This window comes from Nesoenas mayeri (genome assembly GCF_963082525.1).
Source record: "Nesoenas mayeri genome assembly, chromosome: 2".
Classification (NCBI taxonomy): domain Eukaryota; kingdom Metazoa; phylum Chordata; class Aves; order Columbiformes; family Columbidae; genus Nesoenas; species Nesoenas mayeri.
The window spans coordinates 74,780,700-74,808,621 of NC_137543.1; the positions used below are offsets into that span (position 1 = coordinate 74,780,700).

At 35.9% G+C, this 27,922-nt stretch overlaps 1 protein-coding gene across 1 annotated transcript in view; it reads right to left on the minus strand.

Moving 5' to 3' along the window:
• ABCA13 (ATP binding cassette subfamily A member 13) overlaps window positions 1-27,922 on the minus strand; it is a gene marked incomplete at both ends in the record, with an annotated part of 166,975 nt that overhangs the window by 100,779 nt on the left and 38,274 nt on the right. Inside the window, 4 exons of the mRNA XM_080364158.1 lie at window positions 11,150-11,326; window positions 16,579-16,669; window positions 22,699-22,838; window positions 25,081-25,258. Of these exons, the coding sequence (XP_080220284.1) occupies window positions 11,150-11,326; window positions 16,579-16,669; window positions 22,699-22,838; window positions 25,081-25,258 (586 nt within the window). The remainder of the gene's footprint in view (window positions 1-11,149; window positions 11,327-16,578; window positions 16,670-22,698; window positions 22,839-25,080; window positions 25,259-27,922) is intronic.

The following is a 27,922-nucleotide window of genomic DNA, read 5'->3' on the forward strand; positions in this document are numbered from 1 at the left end:
GGTGTCAGTTTAGCCTAAACTTGTATATTCCACACACCCCTGTCTTTCAAGGCAAAATTAATTTCTTGGGTTTTATATTTTTAAAACAAATTCAGAGTAGCTAGAAGAAAAAGTAACATATGCAAATCAGAGGAAAGGTAAATTTCAGCTAGTGAAGCACTAGGCTAACAATTAAAAATGCATCAAACAACTCAATAATATTCATAAAACTTAGGTAATTTTAAAAAAATCACACTACTTTCTGAAAATATTCTTGAAAGATAATTAGTTTTCCTTATGCATTGGACTGTGGACTACCTGGGAGCAAGATACGGTGACCAGGCAGTTTGAAGTTTTTGTGATCAGAAAACATGTGGTTTGTGGGTTTCAGTCCAAGTACCGGCTCAGAAAATTCATCATTTTCACAGGAAGCTTTGCTACTAGACTGAGCTTTCTTACTGTGAAATACCGACAAGTTCCTAAGTCTTTCCAATATTAGTCACTCTCATATACAAATAAAAGATATTTCATGCCTGGCTACAAATTCTAGTCCATCCCTAAGCACTACTCAATTCTACATATGTAGGAAGACTTTCTTACCCAGTCCATAAAGCAATAAGGAAGTTCTGTACATCAAAATGTCAACTCAGAAAAAGCTATTGTTTTGTTTTAGTTGCATACAATGAGGAAAGACAATTCTATCCATGCCATTCAATAACTTCTTCAAATACATTAAATAAGAACAGCTCCATGATCTTACCAGGAATAATGTTGCTGAAATACCAACCACCTATAGAATATAAAATGGAGTCAAAAAACATCATCCAGCACATCCATCCAAAGGTCATGTATCCTCCTTGTGCCATTGACTGGTGCACATTATTCCACTGAATTCCTGGTAGTAATAGTAATAATGATAATGATTTTTAAAAGGTCAAAGCTAAATCAGCACAGCATTAAAGATCACAAACACATCAACACCACACACTTATGGGTATTTTAGCACTGACACAAAAAAGACTGTAGTTAATAACAGTAATCCTAATGAATATAAATGAATTGCTATGCCTCTACAAGCCTCTGTTTATAACAGCGGGTGACATGCTGCTAGCAGTATGAAGAGAAGCTGTTGTAGAAAGGGCTGTTTATGAAGTTTTAGCTGGTTCTCAGTTTGGCAAAATAAAAAGAACTATGACTCCAACAAAATGAGGCACTGATCTCTTCAATGAATCACACTATATGTCATTCTGCTAACATAAAGAAACGCGTTACACAAATTTAAAGTCATTTCTATAATGCTAGACCTGAAAACTTATATCTGTGAATTCTAAAAAGCTGGTATTTGTGTGCATTGACTGTATTTGGAGGTAAACTGGAACAGCAAACTCACTGAGTAATTGCTTCATAAACTTATTACTTTGCAAGAGACATGACAAGAAGAAGGTACAAAACACCAGTACTAAATAAATGTACCACATTACTAAGTGAAAAACAAAAGTAACCAAATCATAGATTTACAAAAAGCATTGTATTTTTTTTCTGAAAATGCTATTTTATTTACGGTACAATGGGTTATGATATTGTTTCTAAAATTATTTTTCTAAGATTGTCAGGAAAAGCAGTATTTCCACAAAGCACGTTTTTCCTTTTCTTCAGGAAAGATGAGTCATTTTCATGAAATGTCTGGTGGGAAATTTAAGTAATATTTTCTGCAACTGTCTTTTCCGCTCTTACAAGTTGCTGTCATTATGTCATTTTGATACTTTTGCAATACCTAGTGGTTTGAAACATCCACTGTCGTCAATATCAATCTTGCCATAGTAGTAAAAATAGAAAAAGATTACATCCCTTTAGCTATTTAGATACCTAAAAGCATAACCTTTGTAGACATTTATTAAGGGTGCAGACATTCATTTTTCTACTTCTATAGAACTTTGGCTCAGTAGGGGCATTAATTGTTTTTCTTACTTTCCAATGTACAATAGTTAAATATTCACCTTAGCATTATGTGAGAGTGAATAACTTACACTGTTCTTGTTCTGTACAATATTGTTCTCATAAACCTCCACTGTGTTATACACTAGTGCATGTGTGAACCCAGATGCATCTACCAAGCTCAACCCAATGAACAGGAAACCTGATAAAAAAAAAGCCAGGAGGCCTGCATAGATGAACAAGGAGCTCCTAGCCAAACTCAAACATGAAAATTAAGTATATAGAGAGTGGAAGGAAGGATGGGTAACCTGTGATGAATACAGAAATACTGTTCAGGCATCCAAAAGCTAAAGCCCAATCGCAATTTAATCTGGCCAAGGATGTCAAAGATGACAAGAAGGGCTTCTATAAGTACATACATGACCAAAGGAAGACTAGGGAAAAAGTGGGCCTATTGCACAACAAGACAGGCGACCTGGTTACACAGGATGTGGAAAGGGTTGAGGTACTGAATGCTACCTTTGCATCAGTCTTCACTAGCAAGTCTGATTCTTCAGAAATCCCCAGTCTCAGAGGGCCAGGGCAAAGTCTGGAGCAAGGATGACATACCTTTGGTGGAAGACGATCAGGTCAGGAAATACTTATGGAAACTGCCCACAAATAAGTCCATGCACCCTGATGGAATGCACCCAAAAGCACTGAGGGAGCTGGCTGATGTCATTATAAGGCCACTCTCAATAACAGATCAATGATGGAAACTGGGAGAAGTGCCTGAAGACTGGAGGAAAGCAAATATCACTCATCTTCAAGGTGGACCCAGAGAACTACAGGTCAGTCAACCTCAATTCTGTCCCTGGGAATGTCGTGGAGCAGATAATCCTGGAAATCATTTCCAGGCACATGAAGGACAATATCATCAGGAGTAGTCAGCATAGCTTCACCAAGAGGAAGTCACACCTGCCAAACTTTATTAAACTTCTGTGATGAAAAGATGGGCCTGGTAGATGCGGGCAGACCAGTGGATTTCGTCTACCTGGACTTGACTAAGGCTTCTGATACTGTCTCCCATAAGATCCTCCTACAGAAACCGAGAAGTATGGGCTGGAGGAGTAAACTAGATTTCAATCTGGCTGAATGTCCAGGCCCATGGAGTGGTGATCAGTGGCATAAAGTCTAGCTGAAAGTCAGTTACTAGAGGTGAACATCTTCATTAATGATCTGGATAATGAGGCAGAGTGTAGCCTCAGCCTCAGCTTGCTGAGGACACAAAATTGGGAGGAGGGGCTGATATGCCAGGGGGTCATGCTGCCACCCAGAGAGGCCTGCACAGCCTAGCAAAACAAGCTGACAGAAACCACATGAAGTTTATCAAGAAGTGCAACATCCTGCACTTCTCAAGGGACAATCCCATGTACCAATTATGGTGGGGGACACCTAGGTCGATAGTATCTTTGAAAAAAGAACGCGAGCGTCCTGGTGGACACAAAGTTGAACATGAGCCAACAGTAAGCCCTTGCCACAAAGAAAGCTAATTATATATTGGGCTTCCTTAGGCAAAGCATTTCCAGAATGCCAAGGGAGGTGATCGTTCCCTTTTTATTCAGTACTGATGAGGCCACACTTGAAGCATTGGGTCCAGTTCTGGACTTCCTAGCACAAGGGATGCATAGAAGTACTGCAGCGTCCAGCAAAGGGCTACAGAGCTGATTAAGAGACCGGAGCACCTCTCCTATGAGGAAAGGTTGAGAGATCTGGGACTGTTCAGCCTGGACAAGAGAAGGCTTGAGGGACATCTTATGAATATGTATAAATACCTGAAAGGAGAGTGCCAATAAGACAGAGCCAGGCTCTTTTCTGTGGTGCCCAGTGACAGGTCAAGAGGCAGTGAGCACAAACTGAAACACAGGAGGTTCCCCCTGAACATAAGGAAACACTTTTTCAGTGAGAGTGACTGAGCACTGGCACAGATTGCCCAGAGAGGTTTTGGAGTGTCCAACCTTGGAGATATTCCAAAGCTGTTTAGAAATGGTCCTGGGCAACCAACTCTAGGTGGCTCTGGTAGATCAACAGAGGTAGACTAGATGACTTCCAGAGGTCACTCCCAACCTGAACCATTTTGTGATCCTACAAAACTCCCTGTTAATATCCTCACCAAGAAAGCAAGTGTTAGAGTTGCCTCTGACATCACTGAAGACTTCCAAGAAACTGTTCTAAATGCCTTTCCAAAGCTTCCTCCATTGGCCTGAGAGAAATAACACATGCAATGAGTGAAATAATATTCAGTCATCTGCTCACTCTTAGATAGCTCTACTGAATTTCACTAAATATAAAGTTTGGGTTTGCATCTCTAGAATGATTTCATTGACTGAATACATTCATTCTGTCATCTCATGAGATGTGGAGATCTTCCTCTAACCTCTATTGCAAATAGAGCAATGCTAAACCCACTTTAATTTATTGCTAGAAAGTGGCACAAGCTTAACTTGTTTTTCAAGAGGTGTTAAAAAGCTTTTTCTCCTGTTATGATCTATCTTGTTAACTCATAATTAGAGATATTTTTCCGAATGAAGTGAAAAAGATTTGCAGCTGTAGTTTTCAAAATATTAATCACAAAGTTTTTCTTTGGTCTGGAGAGCTTACCTATTTCTTGGCCCTCAAAGAACGTAATGAAAAATACTCCTTGCCCAAACGCAGTTGTAGACAGAAGACACTACTCCACAGGAGAAACAGAATGCAAACATCAAATAAAACATTTTGTTAACAAACTCAATGAAATAAAAGAACTTATGATAACAAAAGCAAGCACAAAATAAATAGACCTTTGTTTCACGTAGGCTAATGGTTATTATTTCATTTTATGTTTAAACAATACGCTCCCACATACTGCAGTAGTATTTGCTATACCTTAAAGAGCTCCACTGATGCAGTTATTAATATTGGAAAACATTACTTAACTATACAATGAGTTATAGACCATCATAAGTCTACCACATACTGAAAACTTATAATGTATAAGAGTTTCTGTAGTAAGAGCAGAACTCAAGAAGAAACAGAGGCAGAAGGAATATACACTTTGGGTACAATATGATGAGACAGCATTTTTATTCAAGGAAATAACATTTGACTTCTAAGAAGTGACATAGTCATGCTGTATCACAAAAGCACAAAGTAGAAAATGAGCAAGTTAGTGATGTAGTATAACAAGAAAGCATGACTGGTGATCAATGAAAAAACACTGTTGAGTTCATTAATGCTGATGGGGGGGTCCAAAAGCATTACTAAAATTAAGAAGTATTACTCAGTGATAAAGTTATGCAGTCTTAGAGTGAGCTGAGATAGCAGTTCATTTTATCACCTATGTTAAAATAATGTTTCTGCAATATTTGACACAAAAGTAATATATTATGTAGCTGTCTAAAGAAAGAAGCATGACAGAGGCTGCTTCTTAGAAAAAAAATCAAAATCATGAATGGATTAAACTTTCGTACAGAGAAGTTCATGCTAATTCCCATCAACTGGGTCCCTACCTCTTACATCGTTAAGGTTTCACCATCTCACTTGATGGTCTCTCCCCCTCTTCAAAAATTATTGTCTTTTTTAGATGCTGCTGCCTCTCATTTTCAGCAAATGCAGGATATCTGAAGAGTTATTTTGAAATAACTGGTTTTAAAGTCTGCAAGTTATCTGATGCATACTTTTCCTCTCTGTGGCCCAAAGGTAGGGAAAAAAGCCACAATAAGAAAAAAAAAAAAAATCCACCCTATTTATCCCCAAATTCTCTAGTCTTACATCTGTGCTTACTTGTATGCAAAGAACCAAAATATTTTATCTGATCAATTAACACTGAAAAAATGTCTATTTTATTTAATAATATATGAGTTATTCCACCAGCTTCATTTCTTACATGAGTTATTTTGAAAGACAAAAGCCATCATGTGTGAAATACGGTTTACATTGTATGATGGTGATATTTGATACCCAAATCAGGGAAACAGCATGTTAAGATAGTACCAAGACAGAAAACAGCCTATGGCATACATAGGACAGGAAAGGATGTGGAAGAACCAATATCAAAAGAAACATACACCTCAGACTGTACAGCTAAATAAACAGTAGATACATTTCTGATCTAATCCCTAATTATATTCAGAAAATTAATCACTACTTTTCCTCCAAACAAATAATGACTTTCAAGAGTGGCATATAATCTGGTGTCCTTGAAAGGACGCTAGCATTGCAGTATTTTGAGGCCAAAGCATAAAGAGATTTCATGAGCATGAGGAATGCAACCTCCTTATATTTTCTGTAGGTTTACAAAATTTCCCTGAAAAATTATTTTTGATTCCTTTCTACTTTCAAAACATGAAACAAAACATGTGACATTTCCAGTGAAACCCAAAAGCAAACAGAAGCCTTAGAAAATATAAGTAAATTATAGTCTAAAGTTTCAAAACTAGGGAAAGCGACAGCATGATTAGAGGAGAAAAATTAGAAAAGAAAAAAATCTATTTACCATTATAATCTGGTAGGTGAAACTCAACTGGTTCTGCAAGACCAACAAAACTATGTAGGGTAAAAAACTGATCATATACACAAGGCTGGCACACAGAGCTGCTGTATTGGCACTGGTAAAAAATGCTCCCAAAAAATAGCTTAACATAATAACTGTAACTCCAAAATCCAGGATAAAAAGGAAGATGAGGAATCCATTGCTATAAGCAAAGATACCACTTGCTTTTAAAATGATGGCCAGAGCACAGCTGCTTATTGTGAGCACAATGACATTCTCCAGAAACCAAGCAAAGAAATGAATGGCTGGATGAACACCCATTGTCTTCATATACTGCAACACAACATAGCAAAGAGAGTTTCAAGTTAGGAAACAAATTTTCTTCTTTTTTATTTTTTAAGCAAAATATGTTGCCATCAAGACACTACTAACATGAGGAATCCAAGTGCTTAGGTACATCTCTCTTTTGCATAAGGTTGCAGGACCAGATATCATATTACTGGGTCCTCCAGTGAGGAGTTTGCCTTTTTATACTCTAAAAAGTACTGAGCACTGTATAAACAATTTTTTTTTCCCCAGCCTGTTGCTCAACTAAAAGTAGCACATAGATAAATTTGTAAACCTTTATGTACTAGCATGTAAATAATAAATTAGTCAAGTATAAGGCATCACGCCCCTTTTTACAAAAGAAACGCTTTTGGAAACAAGCCAATAATATTTCTGAAATATTTTTTCAGAAGATGGCCAAAACTATTGATTTTATTTACTATTTTAAAGGATTAAAAAATAAGGCCTATCTTACAACACAAATTTAAACAAATTTTATCATTTTCCAAATTAAAAAAGCTTACTCCAGCAGTATAAAGACCAGTGTAATTCTAAAAAAAAAAAAGGTTATTTATCCACACAGAAAATTTATCATACACCTCCTGTCTTCATGTTTGTCACCTGCTGAGACTAGCTGTTGATATAAGCAAATAATTGCCTCATTTTTTCTGTGTCATCCTCCCTTATATTTCTGATACTTACACAGGACATGGCAAATTTTTTATTTGGTTTAGGAAGTTTTATCATTTTAGACCACATATAGCAAAACATGGAGAATAATGCAAAATAAAAACCATTCTAATCACAAAGACCTTTTCCAAATAACAGTTTCCAGCTTCAAGTTTTATGGATCTTTTTCTTGTTGCTTTTTATCTTAGGACCAACATTTGCATGCTAAGAGGACTGATACACAAACAAAGTTGTGAATCTCAGTTGGCAGCTAGAACTAGAACCTACTGCCCAGAGGAAACAAGTGAAAGCAAAACCAGTTGGATTAGTACATAAAAGTATCTCAAAGTTTGAATTTCATATTTCAGTACACTTCGATAAATACATTTTATTTTCAGAGGCTAATCTGCCTCTTACCTCTTCAAGATGAATTTCTCTTTCATAAACCAACTTGCGAACCATGCCAGCAACTGAAACCATCCATGTTAACATCATAATAATTGGGAAAAAAACCCCTATATTGTTCAGGAATCTATGAAAGAACATATACGCAGGGTTGTTAGCCCACAAAGGTAAAATATTTTCTTAGCAGAATGTTCATGAGATAATACAAGGGCTATTCTCAGAGTATGCACAAAATATGATCTGACATTAGCAATAAGGCTTGTTCTGATAAGACCTGCTTATTTTTCATATAACATGCTAAATATATGTATTGGTACTACAATATTACATTAATATTTGTCAACAATGCAACTGATGTAATCATTTGTTAGTGCTCCATTCCAAGTCAAACTGCATTCAGGTTTGTGTCTATGACAAAGTAATATATTTGCACAGTAAGGAATTACAGGATCCAGTCAACTTTTGCTCCACTTTAACAGATTTATTATCACTGACTAATTTTAAATTCTAATAGTCAGGATGTTTTGATGGTTTTGCAAAGAACAATCCTACACTTTTTCTTTTGCTTCATCAGCTTTACAGAATATTTCAACACATACCAGAGACCAATTTCTAGTTTGCATAAAGAACTATTAAGGATGGAAAGTGGGTTTCTTAGTCTAGTCTAGGCTAGTTGCACAATGTTTACACAGTCTCTCTCTAGCAGACTACTCCATAGTATATATGCAAAAAGCTCATGAGGGGTCATTTGCCAGACAGAAGTTGTATAGCATGTTGTGATCACAGATATTAAACATCATTTGCTGTGCTATAACATTCTGTTACCGGACATTCTGTCTCAACCCTGTGCTGAGATATATATTCACTCACCACAAAGACCTGGTAGCTTCCCAAGTTCTCCAAGACAAATCTAATAAGGATAATATATTTAATTAAAAAGCTGAAAGTTTACTTACAAATCACTGGTATGACAAGGGTAAGGCATGGCTTGCACCTGAATGGCTGGCTCTGAGGTTTCTGTCCCCGTCTGTGCTGAAATAATTGCCCTTTCAATCATTTCTTGAAGAGGAATAAAGATGTGGTTGTATTTAAACCCATCAGCTGGCAACTTCTGAGGATGTGATTTCCATGCTGGGTTTTTAATCAAATCTGTTCTCATGCTATAGAGAACACTGGTTCTAATTGTATATGAAACATGTTGTGGAAGGAGGTTGCTAGAATCTTGTGTCTTGTTCTTTGGTGTATCGAAGATGATACCTGACACCAGAAAAAAAGGCGCTTCATACCCAAGCTTATATGATTTATGATATTTACATAGCTAACTCATGTCCAATTGTAATATGATAGTACGATACCTTTACTTTTCAGGGCAGGCCTCTAAAGCTTTTTGACCTCGCCACACAAGAACTGTAGGTTTCATGGAGACTTACTCTTTTTACATTCATGAATATAAAATGTAAAAAATCATTCACATGATAAACAGGTTTGCAATCATAATTTTTATCTGAGAAAATTCCTTCTGTGATTCATTTTTTTTTAATTGCAGTTTATTCTCTTTGAATTCAGATTTAACCCCTTTTTGGGGACCGATCTCAATTCTATAGTGAAAGCAGCAGCCATAAAATTTGTCCATCAAAGGATAACAACCCCTGAAAGTGAGTGACAAAGTAAACAGTACCAACCCACTAAATTTTACTCCAGTTTTTAATTTCTGAGTCAATTACAAAACTTCTGTTTCAACATAGCAGAATTTGCATATTTATTTTTTCTAGCTCTGTATTTTAAAAAATTATTTCTGGATGAACCAGACTTTTTAGGACTTCTTGATGAATGTGAAACATTGACCTTTTTTTTCCTTAGGAAAGGGGAGAGAAGTCTAACCTACCACTTGGCTCTCTGAAAGATAATATATCGAATAATTTACTGTAAATCTTATTTTTTTCAACTAGCCAATCTCATTTCCCATTTATGCAAACATTTAATTTCATAAGACATTTCATGAGACTGTGAAGGCTTTGAAGACTACAAACAAAGCAAGCAAGGAAAGTTCCCCTTTAGTTTCATATCTTACTATGGACAGGAATGTATGCCTGTATCTGAGCATGTAATGTTGACATGCTGAATACATGAGGTCCCTTAAAATGCTGTCTTCCCCTTTTAAGTCACAGTACTTAAAAAGCCACAGTGAGATTATAAGGCCACTGTAGTGAGAAAACACCAAAGAATTGTTTTTGGTTTATGCTAGTATATGACCCTTCCCTATGTAAATAGAAGAAAAATGGATCTAGAACTTGACAACTCAGTTTGTGGAGGTCCAAGATCTATGTCTGTTTCTCCTCTTGAAGGTGCAATCAATTTAACTCCCTACAAAGTAACCTTGAGAAATTTTCCTTATCTCACAGTATCGCCTGTCGTTTTATGTTGATGGAGGGTGGTCACTTCCACATTCTGCAAATGTGGGTACTGCACAGGTTACAGAACAAAAACAGGATTCTGGAATTAGTAGTTTTATTCCCTAGAACTGCTTTGACACATCTTCTATTGTGCACTTACAGGCGTCCAGGAAGACAAGAAAAACAAAAAGGGAAAAAAAAATTGTGGCACACTTTGTATAGATTTAAATGGGACTCTCTTTTGGAAAGGCTACATGAAACTTAAAGCATTTTATGCAAGAAGAGAAAGTGTGTGTAATTAAAAAAATTCTTGACTTTTAATCTCTTTTGTACAATTAACTGATTCTTAGCAATAAGGATATAATGCACGAAAAAGTATAGAAAGCATAATCCCAGGGAAGAAAAGAAATATATCCATTGTTTAAGAACTTATTTGAATAAAGAAGTTAATTTCTCTGAGGTGTTTGTTTAAGAATAAAACTTACAGAATAAATTTTCTTTTCTCCCTTTTGCAAAGCCAAGAATATAAAAATTAAAATTTGAAAGGATGTAAACTAGATGATCTTCTTGTAATAAGTAGTCAAGTTTCCTCAGCACCGTACATTTTTCAACTCATTTTTCAACTTTTATTCTACTTTAAACATTTATGACTATACTTTTCAATATTTTGTTAGAAATAACAGACTCCAAGGATTCATTTGGCAGTTCCACAATTAAAACAACAACATAATTAGTCTTTACAGAATATATCATAGCATTCAAATACTGTGGAATACCTCTGAGCCAAATGTACTTTATTTTGCCTGTATTATATGTGTTTTAATACATACTTCGAAACTGCATAAGCTTAACCTACCTTATCAATAAACACAGACAACAACTACAAAATGGGAAGTTTTCTGTCAATACATATTTTAAATAAGGTACTTACTAGCCAAAAAATTATTTTGCCGCATGAGTTCATGAGCCTTCTCCTCCAATTTCTCAACAGAGTCAAAAGGCTGGAAACGGTCGAGTAACACACAGGAAGATATATTTACCACAAGCTGTGACAACAGGTCAATTTGTTTACTTGCTGAGCTGTTAAACATCTCGTTCATCATCGTTTCTAAGATACGGAAACAAATTAGATTTCCTTAGTTTTAATGAGCAGAAAGCTATGTTCTCACTTGCACATCCTATAAGAGTAAATACCCCTTTTATTTAAAGAAAGGAAAAACAATTTTTTTTTACAGGAATTTTAGTACGAACTTGTGGTAGTTCACATTCCAGTGGCTTTTACTCAGCTACATTTTCCTTCAATTTCAGAGCAGCAAAAATGTAGCAAGTTCTAGCAAAGTTCTAGAAAGAGATCATGTCCTTGAAGCTATAAGACTCTTAACATTTCCTTATTTTACCATGACAACTCCCACAAATACAAGTAAGTTACTATACTTTGAGCATCACAACAGAGATCCATCACTTTCATCTAGTAATCTATTGGCCAGTTCTCTCCTTGGCACTGCAAAGTTTCAGGCACCTTGTTATATAGGGCACAAGCATTTGGTCTTGAGCCCTATGTTTAAAAAGCATCTGAAAAAAAAAGCCTACAATCCCTCCATTCTGAATTTGATCTTATCTACAGATGAATGTATACCTTGACCAAAGCCTAGTTTCCAAAAACACTGACCGTTTGTAGGAATTATTCATTCATTGATGGAGAATGTAGAAATAGTGCTATACCTGTGTGTTTGAGAGAACAACCAGAAGGACAGCATGATCTAGAAACAAACTTAACTCATTTGGATCTAATGGAAATATCTGAAATTCTTAGGTTAAAAAACAGTGTTATAAAATATCCAGTACAAGTTTCCATCTTAGATTTTTCAAGAGTCTACTTGAAGATATAGGTTTTAAAAAGAATAGGTGATGACCTCACTTGGTAACAGTGGTGACAGGCAAACCCTGGATCATAGATGTTATTCAGTGTCAGCATAGGAAATATTACAATAGGAAGGCAGATAAATGGAACAATGTATGGAGCAATCTGGAGAAGGGGTATGGTTACCAGTGAGAAACCATGAAGATCACAAGGAGACAAAGTAGAAGAACTGATATTCTAGAACACAGAGGGCAGACAAGCAGCGACAGGGAAATCACGGGCTGAGAGACAACAGCGCTAAATATAGATACCGTGTCTTATTTACTGCTATCCTTGAGGATGACAACAAAGGAAATACCTATGATGCTGCTTGTTTCATGGCATTAGAGAAAACAGAATATTCCTAACATTAAGACCAAGTAGTAGGGTTAAGCTTTCACATGTATTTTTATATTTATATATATATGTGTGTGTAATTAACTAAAAAAAAAACTTTTATGAATTAAGTCATTGAATATTTTAGCATATGAAATACCAACTAGCTTGCTCCTTCCTTGGAATATAGCATAGTTAAATGTTTCTGGAAGCAAAACATCGTCTTTCACAATGTACACGAACTTCTGTACTCTAGCATAGAAATAACACATGTATATGAACGGATATAATCCACAAAAAAGTTTTAGAATTAAGATCTACAGAGTTGCTTGTCTTGTATTTTTCCCATTCATAAATGTAGCAATTAGAAATAAAAAACTCAGCAAATCTGTTTTCACTATTATCTTCCTACTTTGTTACATACTGAATCAATCTTCCACTTAGTTTGTTTAACCTATCATTAAGTAACTGTGAGGAAATATAACTATTTTGTTTATGTCTATTACATAGAAGTGCTATTTAAATAAAAGGTCACAAGAAAAATAAATTGGAATAAACCAGCAATAATTAATTTAGGTCAGAAATCAGGAGAAAGTTTCTACTTAGCAGGTAATTTTGATGGCAGCGAAGCTTTCAGTGATGACACTGGAGCTATTTGTTTCTAGCTTTCTATGTACACATAAAAGTATTTCATTACAATGAGGGCAGCAGAGGGTAGCACAGAGGAAAGCTGCCTGGTTTTGATTTTGCTTTATTTTGGTTTGACTCTAGTTGTCACATCCTCGGTCATATGTAGCCCCCTGTAAAGCAGATTCCTTGGTAGTGAAAAAACACTTCACATCTGGGAGAAATCACAGAGGAAGGACAGGAGAGAGACTCAGTGACAAAGAACCTAAAAAAAAGAACCTACAGCACACCTGCCTTCCGGTGCCCCTCGAAAAGTTTGTAAGGACTGTGCCCAGCAAGGAGCCCACAAGCTCTAGCAGGTCAGGGTTTATATAAAATTGGTTACACCCAGGAAATTATTGCAAATTGCTGGGTCCAAAAGCAGGCATGGAGGAATACAGTTGCCATGTGCACAGAAAGCTAGTTCGGAAAATAAAGGGTTTAAAAAGAAAACCACAAACTTTACTTTGTTCCAGGTGAGTGCAAACCGACACAGTATCCCTGTAAAACAGTTTTAGAAATCGATAACATTGTGAGGTCTTAGAGCATAATAATTTTATAGAGAGGTTGAAAGTGTTCTATATCAATCCACTCTGTGTCCACAACACTTCCCAGCAGGAGTAGCGGGGTGGATAACATGTCACTAAGATTGTTCATCATTTTTATGACATCATAGAGAAGTAAAATAAAAAGAATACAAATGCAGCACCTTGGATTTGAGCATAATTAAAGGTCAGCTTAATACAAGTGTAAATGTAATAAACCAAGGGAATATTTGCTTTAGTCAGAACAAAGAAAAATACCTAATCAGACAGGTTAGGTGATTTTAGACAACTTGAGCTTTGGATGGATATAAACAGATTGAGAGTGGTAAAACCAATAACATATAAAACATAAGAACAGAGGTTTACAGCAACAGCTGCACATGATTATAGACTAATAAAATGAACAAAAAGGCATAAAGAAAACCAACATAAAAATAAGAGGGCATATCCATTTTTCAAAAAGTAAAATAACAAAGCAAATCTGTAGAAAGAAGTGTAATCAAAGTGGAAATAAAGAAGAGTGCTCTAGCACTTCGGACAGATTAGCTTCACAAAGGCATAAATGCTGTTGTGATCTACATCCCATATTGATTTTCATTTTTTATATGATATTAATTTTATCGACCATATGCCATTAAAATAAAGAAATTCTAGTTTCATGAGCCATTCTACTTAAATGATTTCCTGTATTCACCATCCGAGACTATTAACAATGTATTCCATGTTAGCTAGTATCCTGAGTCCTTTTAAAAAGTTATAGCTTGAGAAACACTTGCACAGATTTCTGTGATGGTGTTGTCTGCAACAATAAAGATGGACCTGATAACTCCAGAGATCTTGATACCTGCTTAATGAAATACCGCTTGCCCATAATCTGTCATGTAGTTCCCAGTGATAGGTCCAAAGTAAATCTATTTATTACTCAATTGATATACTGAGACAGCTATGTTTCCAGCAGGCTTTGCTGAGTAAGAGACTTGCTCTTTCCTCCTTCCTATGTTTCCAATTGTGTGATTCTGTGGAGTATTTTTTTTGCTTGTATTGAGATTCAGCTTCACCAAGAGGGGTGAGCTGTGCCTGACCAAGACTAGGCAACAGTTCAGCGGTTAAGTAAATCTTCCTGAGAGATACCGGATTCAACCTTCAGTTCCTCATCTAAGAAGGACTTTGAACACAGTCTTTAAGTTTCTGGATTGAATTCCAGACACCATTTGTCCTTTTTCCTAGTGAAAGTGTGCACAGCTAGTCCTAGCCTTCAAACACAGTCTTCAAATCGGGGCCAGTTTCAATTAAATCTCACATCCTGTGTACAAAAGAAAACCCAAGAACCTCAGCTCACACCAACCATGACCGCATGAGCTCAGGGCAATAATACAATTTAAGAAATTTAAGAGTGAGAACACACTTCATCATTTACAATCTCAGTGGATTTTGTGCACCTCCTGCTTGGAGGCAGGTTCCAAAATCCAATAAATGTTGCACTTCAGATACATCTATTTGTTTATCTCTAGACCAAATTCTTTGACAGTAGACCAGACTTAATAATGTGCTGTAAAGTCCATTTTTTTCAGCAAGGAGGGCCACACAGACCATTCACGGGAGCATCTGAGAGCTCGTCACTGCCCTCCTCCAACAAATGTCTGGAACAGATTTGCATTTGGCTCAATTATCCTAGCACTCACTGATAACAAACTACACAGATCTGCCCAGTCTACAGCTATCTTCCTTTAGGAAGCATCCAGCTCCCTTTGTACATCATGTTACACTGTCATTGCATTTTATCCCACTCTTCTCTCTTTCTGTTCCTCAAAATCATGAGCTTTTCTTAAATGACATTAGGCTCTGCTTTGGTATGGACTGTTCCTCCTGGCAGCAACCATTTCAGTTATGCACCAACCCCATTGACAGCAGGACATACTGAATTCTTTTCAATTATCACATTCTTATAAAATCTTTAAGTAACTTAAATTGCCAGCATAACCTTTCCTCCTCCTCAAATCCATGGATAGTCAAAACTGCTCATAATAATCCCCATCTCCTCCATTATAAACTGTTCCCCTAAGGAAATCTCTGTGGCCATGGAGGGCACACTCTGCTCCTGGAAGTCGGGCTGCCAGGGCTCAGTACCAATGCAGAAAGGGTGCAGCCAAGGTTGGCTATGACCCAGGACATGACTGCTGGGCAGCCCCATGCAGGCACCTGAGCCAGGACCATTCCTTTCCCCTCAGAGCTGCACAGAGCTGTGGGTTGGGCCTGCCCTGGGCTCCATCTCCCACAACATCACAGCCTGGCTAAGGACCTGCTGATCTGGGCCCTGACCTTTACCCGTGGGGTGATGTCTGGCCGCAGCATCGCTCCCATGGCCCCCAGCCTGGCCACCCCATTCTCTACTGACCTGAGCCCAGCTTTGCTGCTCCCTGTTTGTAACTATATCTCAAGCTTTTCCAAGGCTCAAGGAGACAAAAGCCTTAATAAAAGGAGAAAAAATAATACAGAAAGCTTTTGATTAAACACACTATCCAATCTCATTTTCAATTTATTTCCATTACAGTATACAGATTTCCTTCAAAATTTAGTACAGAAACTTACTACAACCTAATGGAACTTTAGTTAGGGGCTTTACTTCTCCCTTCTTTTAAGTACAGCTCCTATGTTTATACTTCTCCCATAACAGTTTGGCACTTCTAATCTGTTACCTGATTTTTCAAGTCTTTCAACATTTTGAAATGCAAATTATCCAGTCACTCGGAAGAAAAAAGACAATTAGAAATATTTGAGACTAACTCAACAACAGAATTCAAAATCTGGTACTTTAGTACCATTTAAGTAGGCAAAACATTCAATTTCTACTGAATGTAGTTTTAAGTTCAAGTCTAATAAAGGTAATCAGTATATGCACTTTTATGTACATACCATATACTTGCATTTCTTTAAAGAGTTCTTCCATGTCAATATCCAAATTACTTTCTATAAAGTGCTTTATGAAATTGCTTTGCAGTGCTTCCTAAAATGGAAAGTGTTAGATGTTATATTAAGTTTATCTTCTCTACAGAAATACAAAATATACATATGCATTCATGTTCAGTTCAGTTACCAAGATTTCCTGCATAACACTGGACAAGTCACTTAGCCTCTCCAGGTCTTCCCCTCTTAACAAGTTAACTCCACATATTTCAAATAAACAGCAGAACATATACTCCCCATTGCTGTACATGTCTGTCCTCCTTTACTGCAAATATTTTAACTGTGTGTCCATTTGAATGTCCTTGCAGGTCTGCTGGGACAGAAACCCACTTTCTTTTCCTGAAAGACTTTTGGGCCATTAGACTGTTAGCACTGGCAGTAGTAAAATATGTATCTTTTAAAAACTGGCATTTGGGAATTTCTTTTACATTATTTTAACTTCTTTACCTCATTTACCAAGTTCTAAGGGAAAATTATTAGCTCTACAAGAGCATCCTGGAATCTGCAAGCGTAATGTGTGATTACTAGCATCGTTCCTTAACTGAACTTAAAAGTTCAACTGATATGTATGGGCCATGACAGGATTCTGCTTGAATCTGCTTGAAAATTCTTTTCCTGAAGTATAACAGCCATGTATGTTTTAATAAGTAAAAACATGGAAAATCTAATTTTTCGGGGGTGGCAGGGGGGGAAGGAAAGAACACAAACACACACAAACACAAACACAAAACTGGGGTAGAAAAACCCCAGTAACAGCAATTCTCTTTTTTTTTCTTTAAGTCACTATTTGCCACATCAGGTTTCTATCATTTGTATGCATTGTTGGAAAAAGCAAGTGATAAACAATCAAGTTCTAGAAAATATTTTATTTCCTACAACCTTACATTTGTTTAAAATAAGTGTATAAGGCTTGTAGGTGCACCTACATGTTTAATTTCCCCTATTGCCTGTTAATACTGGGTGCAGTGAGATAACATTGCTTTTTAGTATTTTCACTTCAGAAGTTACTCAGTATCACACTGTAGGCTCATAACTTAAAGCGAACCCACCTCTTTTTCGGCTCTTTTTAAAACTGGAGTATTATATATATAGAAATTCTGTCTAGATCACATAGTAAATAATTTGAAAATAGGAAGCCGTCCCACAGTTCACCAACCTGTAGTCTTGAGACCCTGAGGACATTTCCACTGGTTTTAAAAACCTCAGACATCCTAAGCCATGTCTCAGAATAAGTCTTCAAGTTTTCCACAAATCTAAAAGTGAAATTAGCCTGGGAAAAAGAACACATGGAGACAAATGAAGTAAAAAAACTGTGCATATCAAATTTTCAGAAATTAGAAAAACTGGCATGTTCCAGATCTTCTGCAACTCCATTCCATTTTGGTAGTCAGATGTATGGATATTCATGTTTTCTTTTTTTCTACTTAAAAAATTAAAAGTATTTGTTTCAGTCTCTGAACACCAAGCAAATTTTTTTTAAAAAAGTCTTTCTGCAGCATGTATGTTTCCTACCCGAAGTATCATAAAGTCCTCTTTATTTTGTGTCTTTCATACAGAGTATCATAGAGGTGTTTTAGAAAAATAAGGGAAAAAAAAAAGAGACATATTTCAAAGAAAGTCTTTGCAGATCTTCTGGGTCTTTTATTCAAACTGCTTTGATTGAATATACAATAAAAGTGAAAGTTGGAAGCATGGTCTGAACAACAAATTCAACTGACCAATCAAAATACTCTCACAGAGGAAGACTTTAGTGTAGCAAAATACTCTCTGTCCCAGTCAAACATAAGATACAATTTCTCTCTTAGCCACTAGCAACCAACCATCATTTTTTTTTCCAGGCTGTTTTAAACAGATCACAAGTGTACTCAAGATTAGAAAATATTGCAGTATCTTTTTGTTTAAAGTGGTGTTATCAGTCACATAAGTGCATTGAAGAACAATCCAAAATTGTTATTATTGTAGGCATTGTGACATTTCCCAGCAAAATGTGCCTGAAATGAGTTGTAAACTCCCACTTGGGACCACACTTGTTGCAATAATTCCTATTGAAAATAGACAAATTTTGCCATAGTCTTTTAAGTGCCTTTTACAAAATCCCACTCCTGGCACAACATAGGAAAACAATTTGTGGTGGTTCTTTCTTCCCATTTGTAGCGCATAAGGCCCCAAAGTGACACTTGCAGATGTTTTCCTGAATGAATTTATTCATTTAACTTCTATGAGATGCCCCATTTGACTGTCAAAGGGAGAGTGATCCCAAACGTTAAGCTAAAGGTTGGTGACAAATCAGCTAAACAAGTTCTTCTGTTAACAAGCAACACAGAAACCTCATGGACTGAAATCCCAGGCGTGAATATCAGGATCATGTAACCCTCTGTCCAGGCACAATGGTGACAAGATGAGGGAGACCAGAAAGGCTGCCAGGGTAGCAAACAGCTAAAATGGGAGATTGCTGTTTCCCCAGTACAGAGCAAGCACAGGTCACACTGGAACACAAGGAGATCAAATTTTCAGACATCATTAGAAGTTGTTATACTAAGCAGCTCATAACACTACTGAGCTCAGGTCTCAGTGCTTCAGGACTTGCTTCTCAACAGTGCAAAAGACATTTATTTTCTGCTGAAGTCACGTTCAAAGAACTACAGTAACCATAATGTGCTCGTATTCAACCTCCTTATATAAACAACAACAAAAAAATCACTGCAGAAGCATGGATTTTTGGAAAATATTAACTTTATATAATGCAGAAGCTTATTTGAAAGAAATTAAAAGCAACAAAAGGGTAAGTTGTGTGCAGGAGGTACAGAGACTGTTTAAGACAACATAGAGGAAACTGAACAAAGACATCCACACACACACTACACAGCAGGCAGCTATTTGAACACATTCTTGTAAAAACCTGAAATTACATCCAAATAAGAAAACAAGACGGACCAGGAAAAAAATGGTTTTGTTTAAATTCTTTTTGCTTTCTCATTCATCTCAGTAGGCCTTTGGGAAGTGTCTGTGTCAGAAGCCTTCTACATGGAGAACACTTTAGAGAATCTGTCTCAAATTGATGCAGGAGCAAAAAAAAAGTTTATAGAATGTAATAAAATTAACAATAAGTGGTTCCCAGGACAAGATAACATCCAGCCAGGAATTCTAAGACTCAAGGATTAAATAGTTGAAATACTCACTGTAGTGTAAACTCACGATTAAAATTCCCTTGTTATCAGGGAACCAAAAAAATCACAAATGCAATGCTATTCATAAAAAAAGATGCTGAGGGACTACAGGAGACCAGGCAGCTACAGATGAATCATTCTGAAATATGTATTAAGCAAATTTTAATTTTGCTATAAGAATAACAGTAAATTACAATCAAGAGTAGTAGTGGGAAAAGAGAATAGAAATAAATATAGTTGGGAGACTAAACAGATTTGCCTCAGTTCAATCTGAAAAACAAGCGAGGAAGAGGTTGTTGATTCTGAACATCTCACCACAGGCGTTATGAATACTAGGAGTTTATATAAACTCAAAACCAAGTGGATATATTATAGCAGTAAAGCCTTGGTAAGCCTGGCCCTTCAGTTTTTTGAATTTGGGACAGTATTTGGGGAGAATATCACTTTACTGACGTGTTCTATAGCTCTTCCCTGTACAGCCTTTGCAGATTACAGTAGAAATCAGAACCTCAGGCAAGAGGAATGCTCAGTCTTGCATGGTAAAACAACTCCTCTGAGCTTGTATGCTAATGACTAGCTGGACTTTGATGTTTAATAGACATTCTCTTCAAATTCTCTTCTTCCTAATCAATGAAGATCCATTAAAATAAATATTCTTTGTAACACCTAGGCTGGATATTGCCTTTGATTAAAATTAAAGACTTCAATATCAACTACAGTCCTGTCTGGATTGAATATGTCTGAGCCCCTTCCTGATGTAAGAATAAAAAAAAAATGAGATTTTGAACTTATTGAACTGCTTTTATACTGACATGTTTCAACAGGCTGGCAAGTCAAGTGTGCTTATGCAAAACCAGACAGTATATATAAGTTTTAAATAAGAATTTGATCAACTTATTATCAACTTTTGTAATTATACTAGAGAAAAAGGCAGGAAACAGAAATTAATGAATTTGCTAGACCAGTTTTCTTCCTTTCATTTCTCAATTGCCTTGCTACATTTATATATATTATATATATATATATATATATATATTTATATATATTGACTGTTCCAATTACAGAAAAATAGCATGAAGGTGTCCTAATGTGATTGCCTGAATATAAGATCAATTCTGAGAATATTTTAAATAATAAATACTTTCACAAGAACTGCTCATCATTGGCAAAAAGTTCATCTGTGAAAGCAAGGATCAAAGACATCACACGTGGTCCTTGATTTGCTGGATGCTGGTTGCTCTCAGTGAGCACTGCAGCCTGTGTCTCTGATCACTGTTATTCTACATATTAGAACTGCTGACGTCTCAGAAAGTAAAACCAGCAACCACACAATTATTGAAGAATGGTCAATTACACAGTCTTGAAACAAAACTGTCCATGTGAAAAACTTACAGAATATATCTTAGTATGCAAACATCAATGTTCTTTACAGCTTTACTCTTCTGCTTTTTTCTTCTAGTAAATAGCTGTCACATAGTCATATAGTCTAAATGAAATTAGGACTTTTGTTCCAATTTCAGTATATTTGGCAGTGTGAGGGCTACAGAATCATTTTTAGTAGCTGTGTTTGATATACCTGGGACAATATTTTGCATTTGAATTTTGTTTCCGTTCAACCAATAGCTGATAGCCTTCTGTAATTTAAATAAATAAATAAATCAATAAAAAGCTGAAGAAAATTTCTTACCAGTTTCATATTTACACATATAAATATCAAAAGCAGCTTCATTTTTAGCTAAAATTTGAAATTAATTATATTAAACTCCAGAGAGATGACTTGTTGCCCAAATTGAGTTAAATTGCTTCAAAATATCAAAACACTGAAACCTTACTTCTGACTCAGAGCAGGCACTATGAAGTTACCTAGTATCTGCCACCTAGTATGTGCTTTGTGGAATATAAATCAGAATACCACACTGTAATCCATTTACATGGAAAATAGTTACCATCACATTTAAAGTTACTACATTCTTTTTGTGTGCCACTTACAAGCAGTAATGCTGTTTTCTAGATTTTAGGTTGACCTTAATTACCATTCCTGCAATGAGTAATAGTCCCGGATAAAAATCATATACATGCAAGATAAATGCAAAATTTGTTCAGAACTCTGATGTTTACTTAAAATAAATCATCATCTCTCCTCTTAAAGAAGTGTCTCAAAGCTAATCATGAACAAACATGTCATTGTAGATAATCATGCTCAAGACAGAGTGTCTACCATACCAAATCTTCAGAGAACATCAAACCGTTGAATAATATCAAGTCCTTATCAGCCACACATAGGTCAGCTACTACTGGTCATTTATACCACTGATGTTAAAAAGATAATCAGAAAGGATGCACTGGAAGTTGTGTTTGGGGTTTTTTGTTGTTTGGTTTGGTTTCCTGTTTTGTTTTGTGGTTTTTCATTTGTGGGGATTTTTTGTTGTTTTGATTTGTTTTTTAAAAGCAGCTCAGTGAGTTCCTCAGAATAGGCTTTCTTTCCTGATACGTCCTTCCACCACAGTTCCTTGTGCTGTCCCATTAGAGTTACCATCACAAGAAAATTTTGAGGGCAAAAGCTCACTTGGAATACATATATCCTATGCCTTGATACAGCATGATTCACATGGTACTTCTGCTACTGTGCCCTTTTTAATCTTTCAATATGACGCTTAAGGCACTTTGAGTACAATTCTGCTTTTCACATTGAGGTGAAACCACTGTAACAAGTAGGATAAATGTTAAGAGAAATATTAAGCTTAAAGAGGGAACAGGGTGAGAATTCAGGGGTCTGGGTGGATCCAGTTTTCTGAAAGGCAATTATCCAATTGCTTCTACCTACACTGAAAGAAGTGGACCTTTAAAACAAAGTACAAAGACAAAAGCAATAAACAGAAACAGGGTTTCTTTTGATACTCACCTTCTCCATCACCAGGTCAATCATGCTGATGTTGGAATTGTACAGTATTTTCCCATGTAATAAAGGTTTCAGAAAAGTCCATAGCAAAGCCCCATTAGAAGACTGCAAAATCTCCTGGTAAAGCTTCAAGCAAAAAGGAGCTGAAAAAGCATTTAAGACAGACAACACAGGTGAGGTTGTTTTTTTGGTTTTTTTTTTTTTAATCAAATAAAAGCTTGAGATTTAGGATCTGCCACAGTACCATGCCAAATACCATCCAGTTGTCACTAAGGAATCACTACAGGTTTGTGAACAGAAATTGTTTAACCATAGACTGTGATATTGTTGAGGATGCAGAACTCTAAACATTAGACAAGAAAAAAACAGAACCAGAATCCAAAGAGCACCTGATGTTTCTGAAAAGCAGCCTGTGAACCCCATCCTAAAAGTTACAATGGTACATTTTAGAGTGAAGGACACATGTAAAACCTCTTTCCACAAAATTAATGCTGAGGGAAGAGTGACGTTAAAAAAACAAACCAAACCAAACCAAAAAACTAAAAACAAAATGAAAAAAACAAAAAACAACAGAAATACTCTATACCATTGGTTGTTCTGTAGCTTTCCATGCCTACTTAAGAAAGAAAGGAATACACAAATTCCTTCTCAAATTCAGCCATTTTTATTTTTATAATTTCATAAGGACCTACCAAAAATATAGGAAAAAATTGACATGACACTTAACTTCTTGATTTAAAAAAAATAATCAATTCACTTTTCCATCCCTTAAACAAAAAACATTAGATGGGGCTATTAATGCATTAGGGTCTGTGTCCTTCAGAACTAATACCCAAGGAATAGCTTCCAAAATATACCAGTGCAATTGCACTCAAGTAAAAGCAATGAGTTTCCCTTGAGAAACATTTAGATTTTTGTGCCCACTTCATGTGTTTTAGGTTGTTGGGGTTTTTTTGTTACTATGAGTGAATTTAGTATTATCCCATTTCCAGGACTGTGAGGAAATACTAAATAATGTCATTAACTCCTCAAGGAAGACAAATCATCGTACATAATGGAAAACTAGGCCAAAACCACTTCTGCTGAAAGTTAAACATGTGTCAGAAATGTATATTTAAGAACACCAGGTTCTTTGCCCAAATTTTTACTTTCTTCAAGGAAACAATCATTACTAAATGACAGCAAAGAATTAAGAGGCTCCAAGCTGGCTAGTCAGAAACATCAATATGCTAAGAACACAGAAGACTTCCTAGTCTGCATTAGCTGTGATTTTCAGAAAGCATTGGCAAGTGTCTGATACACTAAATACATACAAGTTAATCACTGTGAAGGAGTACAAATCAAGTTTCTGTGACCTCGTGTAATTTTTTTAATTTTCATTCTCCATTGCCTCATTTACTAAATTTGTAAAATACAGGAAACAGTATTAATTAATTGATCTGAATGCTGGAACTAACTGGTTCTTTAGAAATATGGCAAGATCCTAAGGTAAAAATGTCTTACAAACACTCCAGAGTTGTGACAATATAAACAAACAAACAAAAAATCTTTGAGTAACGGTGCTTCTGGCCTAAACAGTGTTAAAAGAGACTAAATTCCAAACAATTTCACTCATCAGTCATTCTGCTAATTCCGTTCTTTGAATAGGAAAGAAAAGCAGAGTTGCCTGGTTAGTTACCCCACACAGGAGTGAGGAGGGTCAGGGCAGAGCTCTGGCTCCCTCTCAAGGGTCCCAGCCAAGCCAGAGTCACTTTATGGCTGTAAAATCTGATAGGTAGTAGAGCCGTGATTCACAGTCACAGAACCTTCCCTGGTGACACTCTGCCACTCTATTCCACTCTTGCACAGGGCCACTGAGGCACTAACAAGGTTATTCACAATATCAATCATGGTAAGTCAAATATATATTGAGGAAAGGGAGTAAAGGTGAATATAACAGCTAAGAGATTTTCTGGGCACTTGACAAGAAGGATAGGAATATCAACTATTAAAAACCTTATTTTATTCAGGGGGCTTGCATATTTTACTTCACAATAATACTACAGCTTTATGTTCACAGAAGAAAGGCACGCAGCAATAAATTCTCAATCTTGTATATCAAAGATATATTTTTAATACCAAGTGCCTTAAAAATTCTAATAAATATGTCTCTAAGACAGGAATATTCTTATTTATGATTTGCAAAGATAGAAAACAAACACAAACACTTGTGTGTCGTTCACAATTATCTCATAGCCATAAAACTTTTATGGATGAACCATTGTGCTCAGGATTAAAGTGTCAAATGAGATGTCAGCTGGTATATAAATATTTCTATTTAAGAGGTGAAAACTTCTCTAAACTCTGAATGCATACATACAACTTAGGATTTATAGCTTTTCTTACTTGAATCTTCGGGAATACCATATTTTGCCATATTGTCCTCCAAGTCTCCTGTGATTCTGGGCATGTCAATGAATAGGTTTGTATTGCTGAAAAATGAAGATTCTTCTTTACACACTGCCTTGATAACAGACTCCAGAGATCCAACAGCTGAACTTCTGAACTGCCCACCTTGTAAGAACTAGGACAAACAAATAGAAATACAGATGAATCAAAGTTTCATTTATTAGCTTCAGGGAGTAGCCCTAGTGTTCTCTCAATATTGGCTTGCAACGAGATTGACAAAATTAGACTGTTGAAAGTGCCTACAAGAATGAGGGCCTGCTGTGCTCTTTTCTGTTCTTCTGATCACCTTTAACATGGGTAGGGAAAAAAAAAAAAAGGAACAAATTTTAATTGCCAGGATGCTTAATGAAAAACAGTAGCATAATGTACTACTTTCAACTTTAAAAAATACTGTGTGTTGGTTAGGCAGAAAAGGATTTAAAAATGTAAAGAAAATATCAAGACAACTGCACTACAGATTCCTTTATTACAATCTCAGTTTTCACCAAGTCCGCTCTGCTGGTAGATTACTCCTGTGTCACAGAGACAGCAGAAACAACTGAATAATTTTCCACATGAATGTTTGCAGTGAAAACAGTTGCTAAGAAGAAAAAAATTATTCAGGTGCATGTGCCCTAAAAGCCTATTTTTCAAGTACATCTTTTAAATTGTTAGATATACTTCTAGTTTTTGCGTGTCTTGAGTCATACCAGCACTTATTATTGCCATTTGCTCATGACTAGCATACCTCTAATACAAAGAGCAATCTGACTGCTTTTGTGGCTTGAGCACCATCATTCGACACATTAAAAACAAATAAACAAACAAGCAAAGAAAAAACCAAACAAATAAATAAATAGAACCAGCCTCCACTGTGCAGCTTCATTTTTCAAACAATGTGCTCAGTTGTAGCTGGTGTCTCATGGAAGACTCTAGAGGTGTGCCATTAGTTCTAAAAGAGGACACAACTGCAAGGCAACATGCTGCTGGAGTGTAACTGAAGGATGCATTGGCCTGCCTGGTACTCAGTACTGTTGCAGGTGCTTTTCAAGAAAAGTGTAACTACACTAATGGATATCATTTGTAGACTGCACAACTGGCAAATTGAAAAAAGATTGTGATATATCAACAAATCACATTTGACAGTGAAATAAATTAGCATTTTATCCTTGGATTTTTGTTTTTCAGCATAAGAGTCAATTTTCAAAGTAGTGTAGCACATTACATAAAGAATAAATCACAGACAGTTTAGAGATTGTGCTGTTGTAAACAGTTTATCCTGATCAATGCACTTACTGAAGTGCCAGGTACTTCTTTAGTAATCCTGCAGGAATATTAGAAAGTGTTATTTAAAACTCAGTGTTGGCTACTCCCAAAAATCTGACTTTTTGCATATGATTTCAGCATAGAACATATTAAATAAACAATATCCAGATTTCATAACACCATCATCTACAGCCCTTGAATGAATCTGCTGGCATGGACTTTACTGGAGGAATAAGCTTTATTTATGCACAATGCTGAATAAAAGTAGTTTTGAATCCCTATTAGGGAGTATTTGCACTAGAAGGATAAATGAGGCTTATTTCAGTCAAAGAGCACAAACTTGCTAATTAATTCTGGTTCCAATCAAAATAACTTGAAATTCAAATAATGAATATGTATGTGGTGAGCTGCCACCAGCAGACTGAATCTACTTACTGTCTTTCAAGTAAAATAAAATATGTTTCCTAAAATTTGACTTTGATAAAGTGGGAGAATTGTATAGGATAGATTTGCACAAAAAGTTGTCTTTGATCCAGTTTTTATATAGTAGTTTAAACTAAATGAAGTAGGTCTGTAATCAAGGTTGATGAATTCAGCAAGCAGTCTCCTACAAAGTAACCCATCAACTCAGTCACTCCAAGAGATTCATGAAGAGGAAGATTGGTACTAAGGATTAAAAGCTATCTGGAACTGAATTCTCGAATGGCAGCAAAAACTTGATAACACTGGGGCATCTGACATAAATGGACAGCTTAAAAAAAAAAAAATCAGTAATAAAAACAAATTCATGGAGAGCAGAAATATCAGCTATTCAACAAAAGAAACCTAAAAGACAAGCCAGGTTACAACTTGCATTTAAAACTAAAACAAACTCAGAATCACTACCTTAAGAGAGATTTAAGAAATTCAGTTTTTCTGGAAAACTACAGGGCGGTTGAAAGTAATTCAAAATTTAATGAAACCAAAGGGCTAAAGGAAGCAAATACAGAGAAAAAAAGATATTCTTATGTCTGAATAGAGCTATAAACAAAATGAAGTCTTTATTGTACTAAAATTGACAAAATCAGGGTGGAAATGGCAAAACTGCTGATTTAGCTAAATTATTTTTCAGAAGTCTATCAAATTTAGATGAATGAAAGGTAGAAAATTCATCTACACTCAAGAATGAGTGACATAATGCTCCAGGAAATAATAGATATCTCATTGTGATGTTTAATAGGACAAGATGTGCAATTAATTTTGAAGTGGGGAGCAGTTAAAGACAAAAAGGATGTGAGGAGAAGAATTTAATGCATTATCAAATTACCATTCCAGATCAATACAATATGTTTATGGGGAAAGGCAAATGATTCTTCTTGAAAAAGACATATGCTGTCTCTAAACTCAGTGAACTCTAACAACCAATTAATGTTCTTATCCTAGAAAATATTAATCAGCATTAATACAATCACTATGTGAAACTCTGAAATTTGCCTATAATTTAATATCTGAAGGCATTGCAGGAAGAAAAGAAGATCAGAATGTGATATGGCAA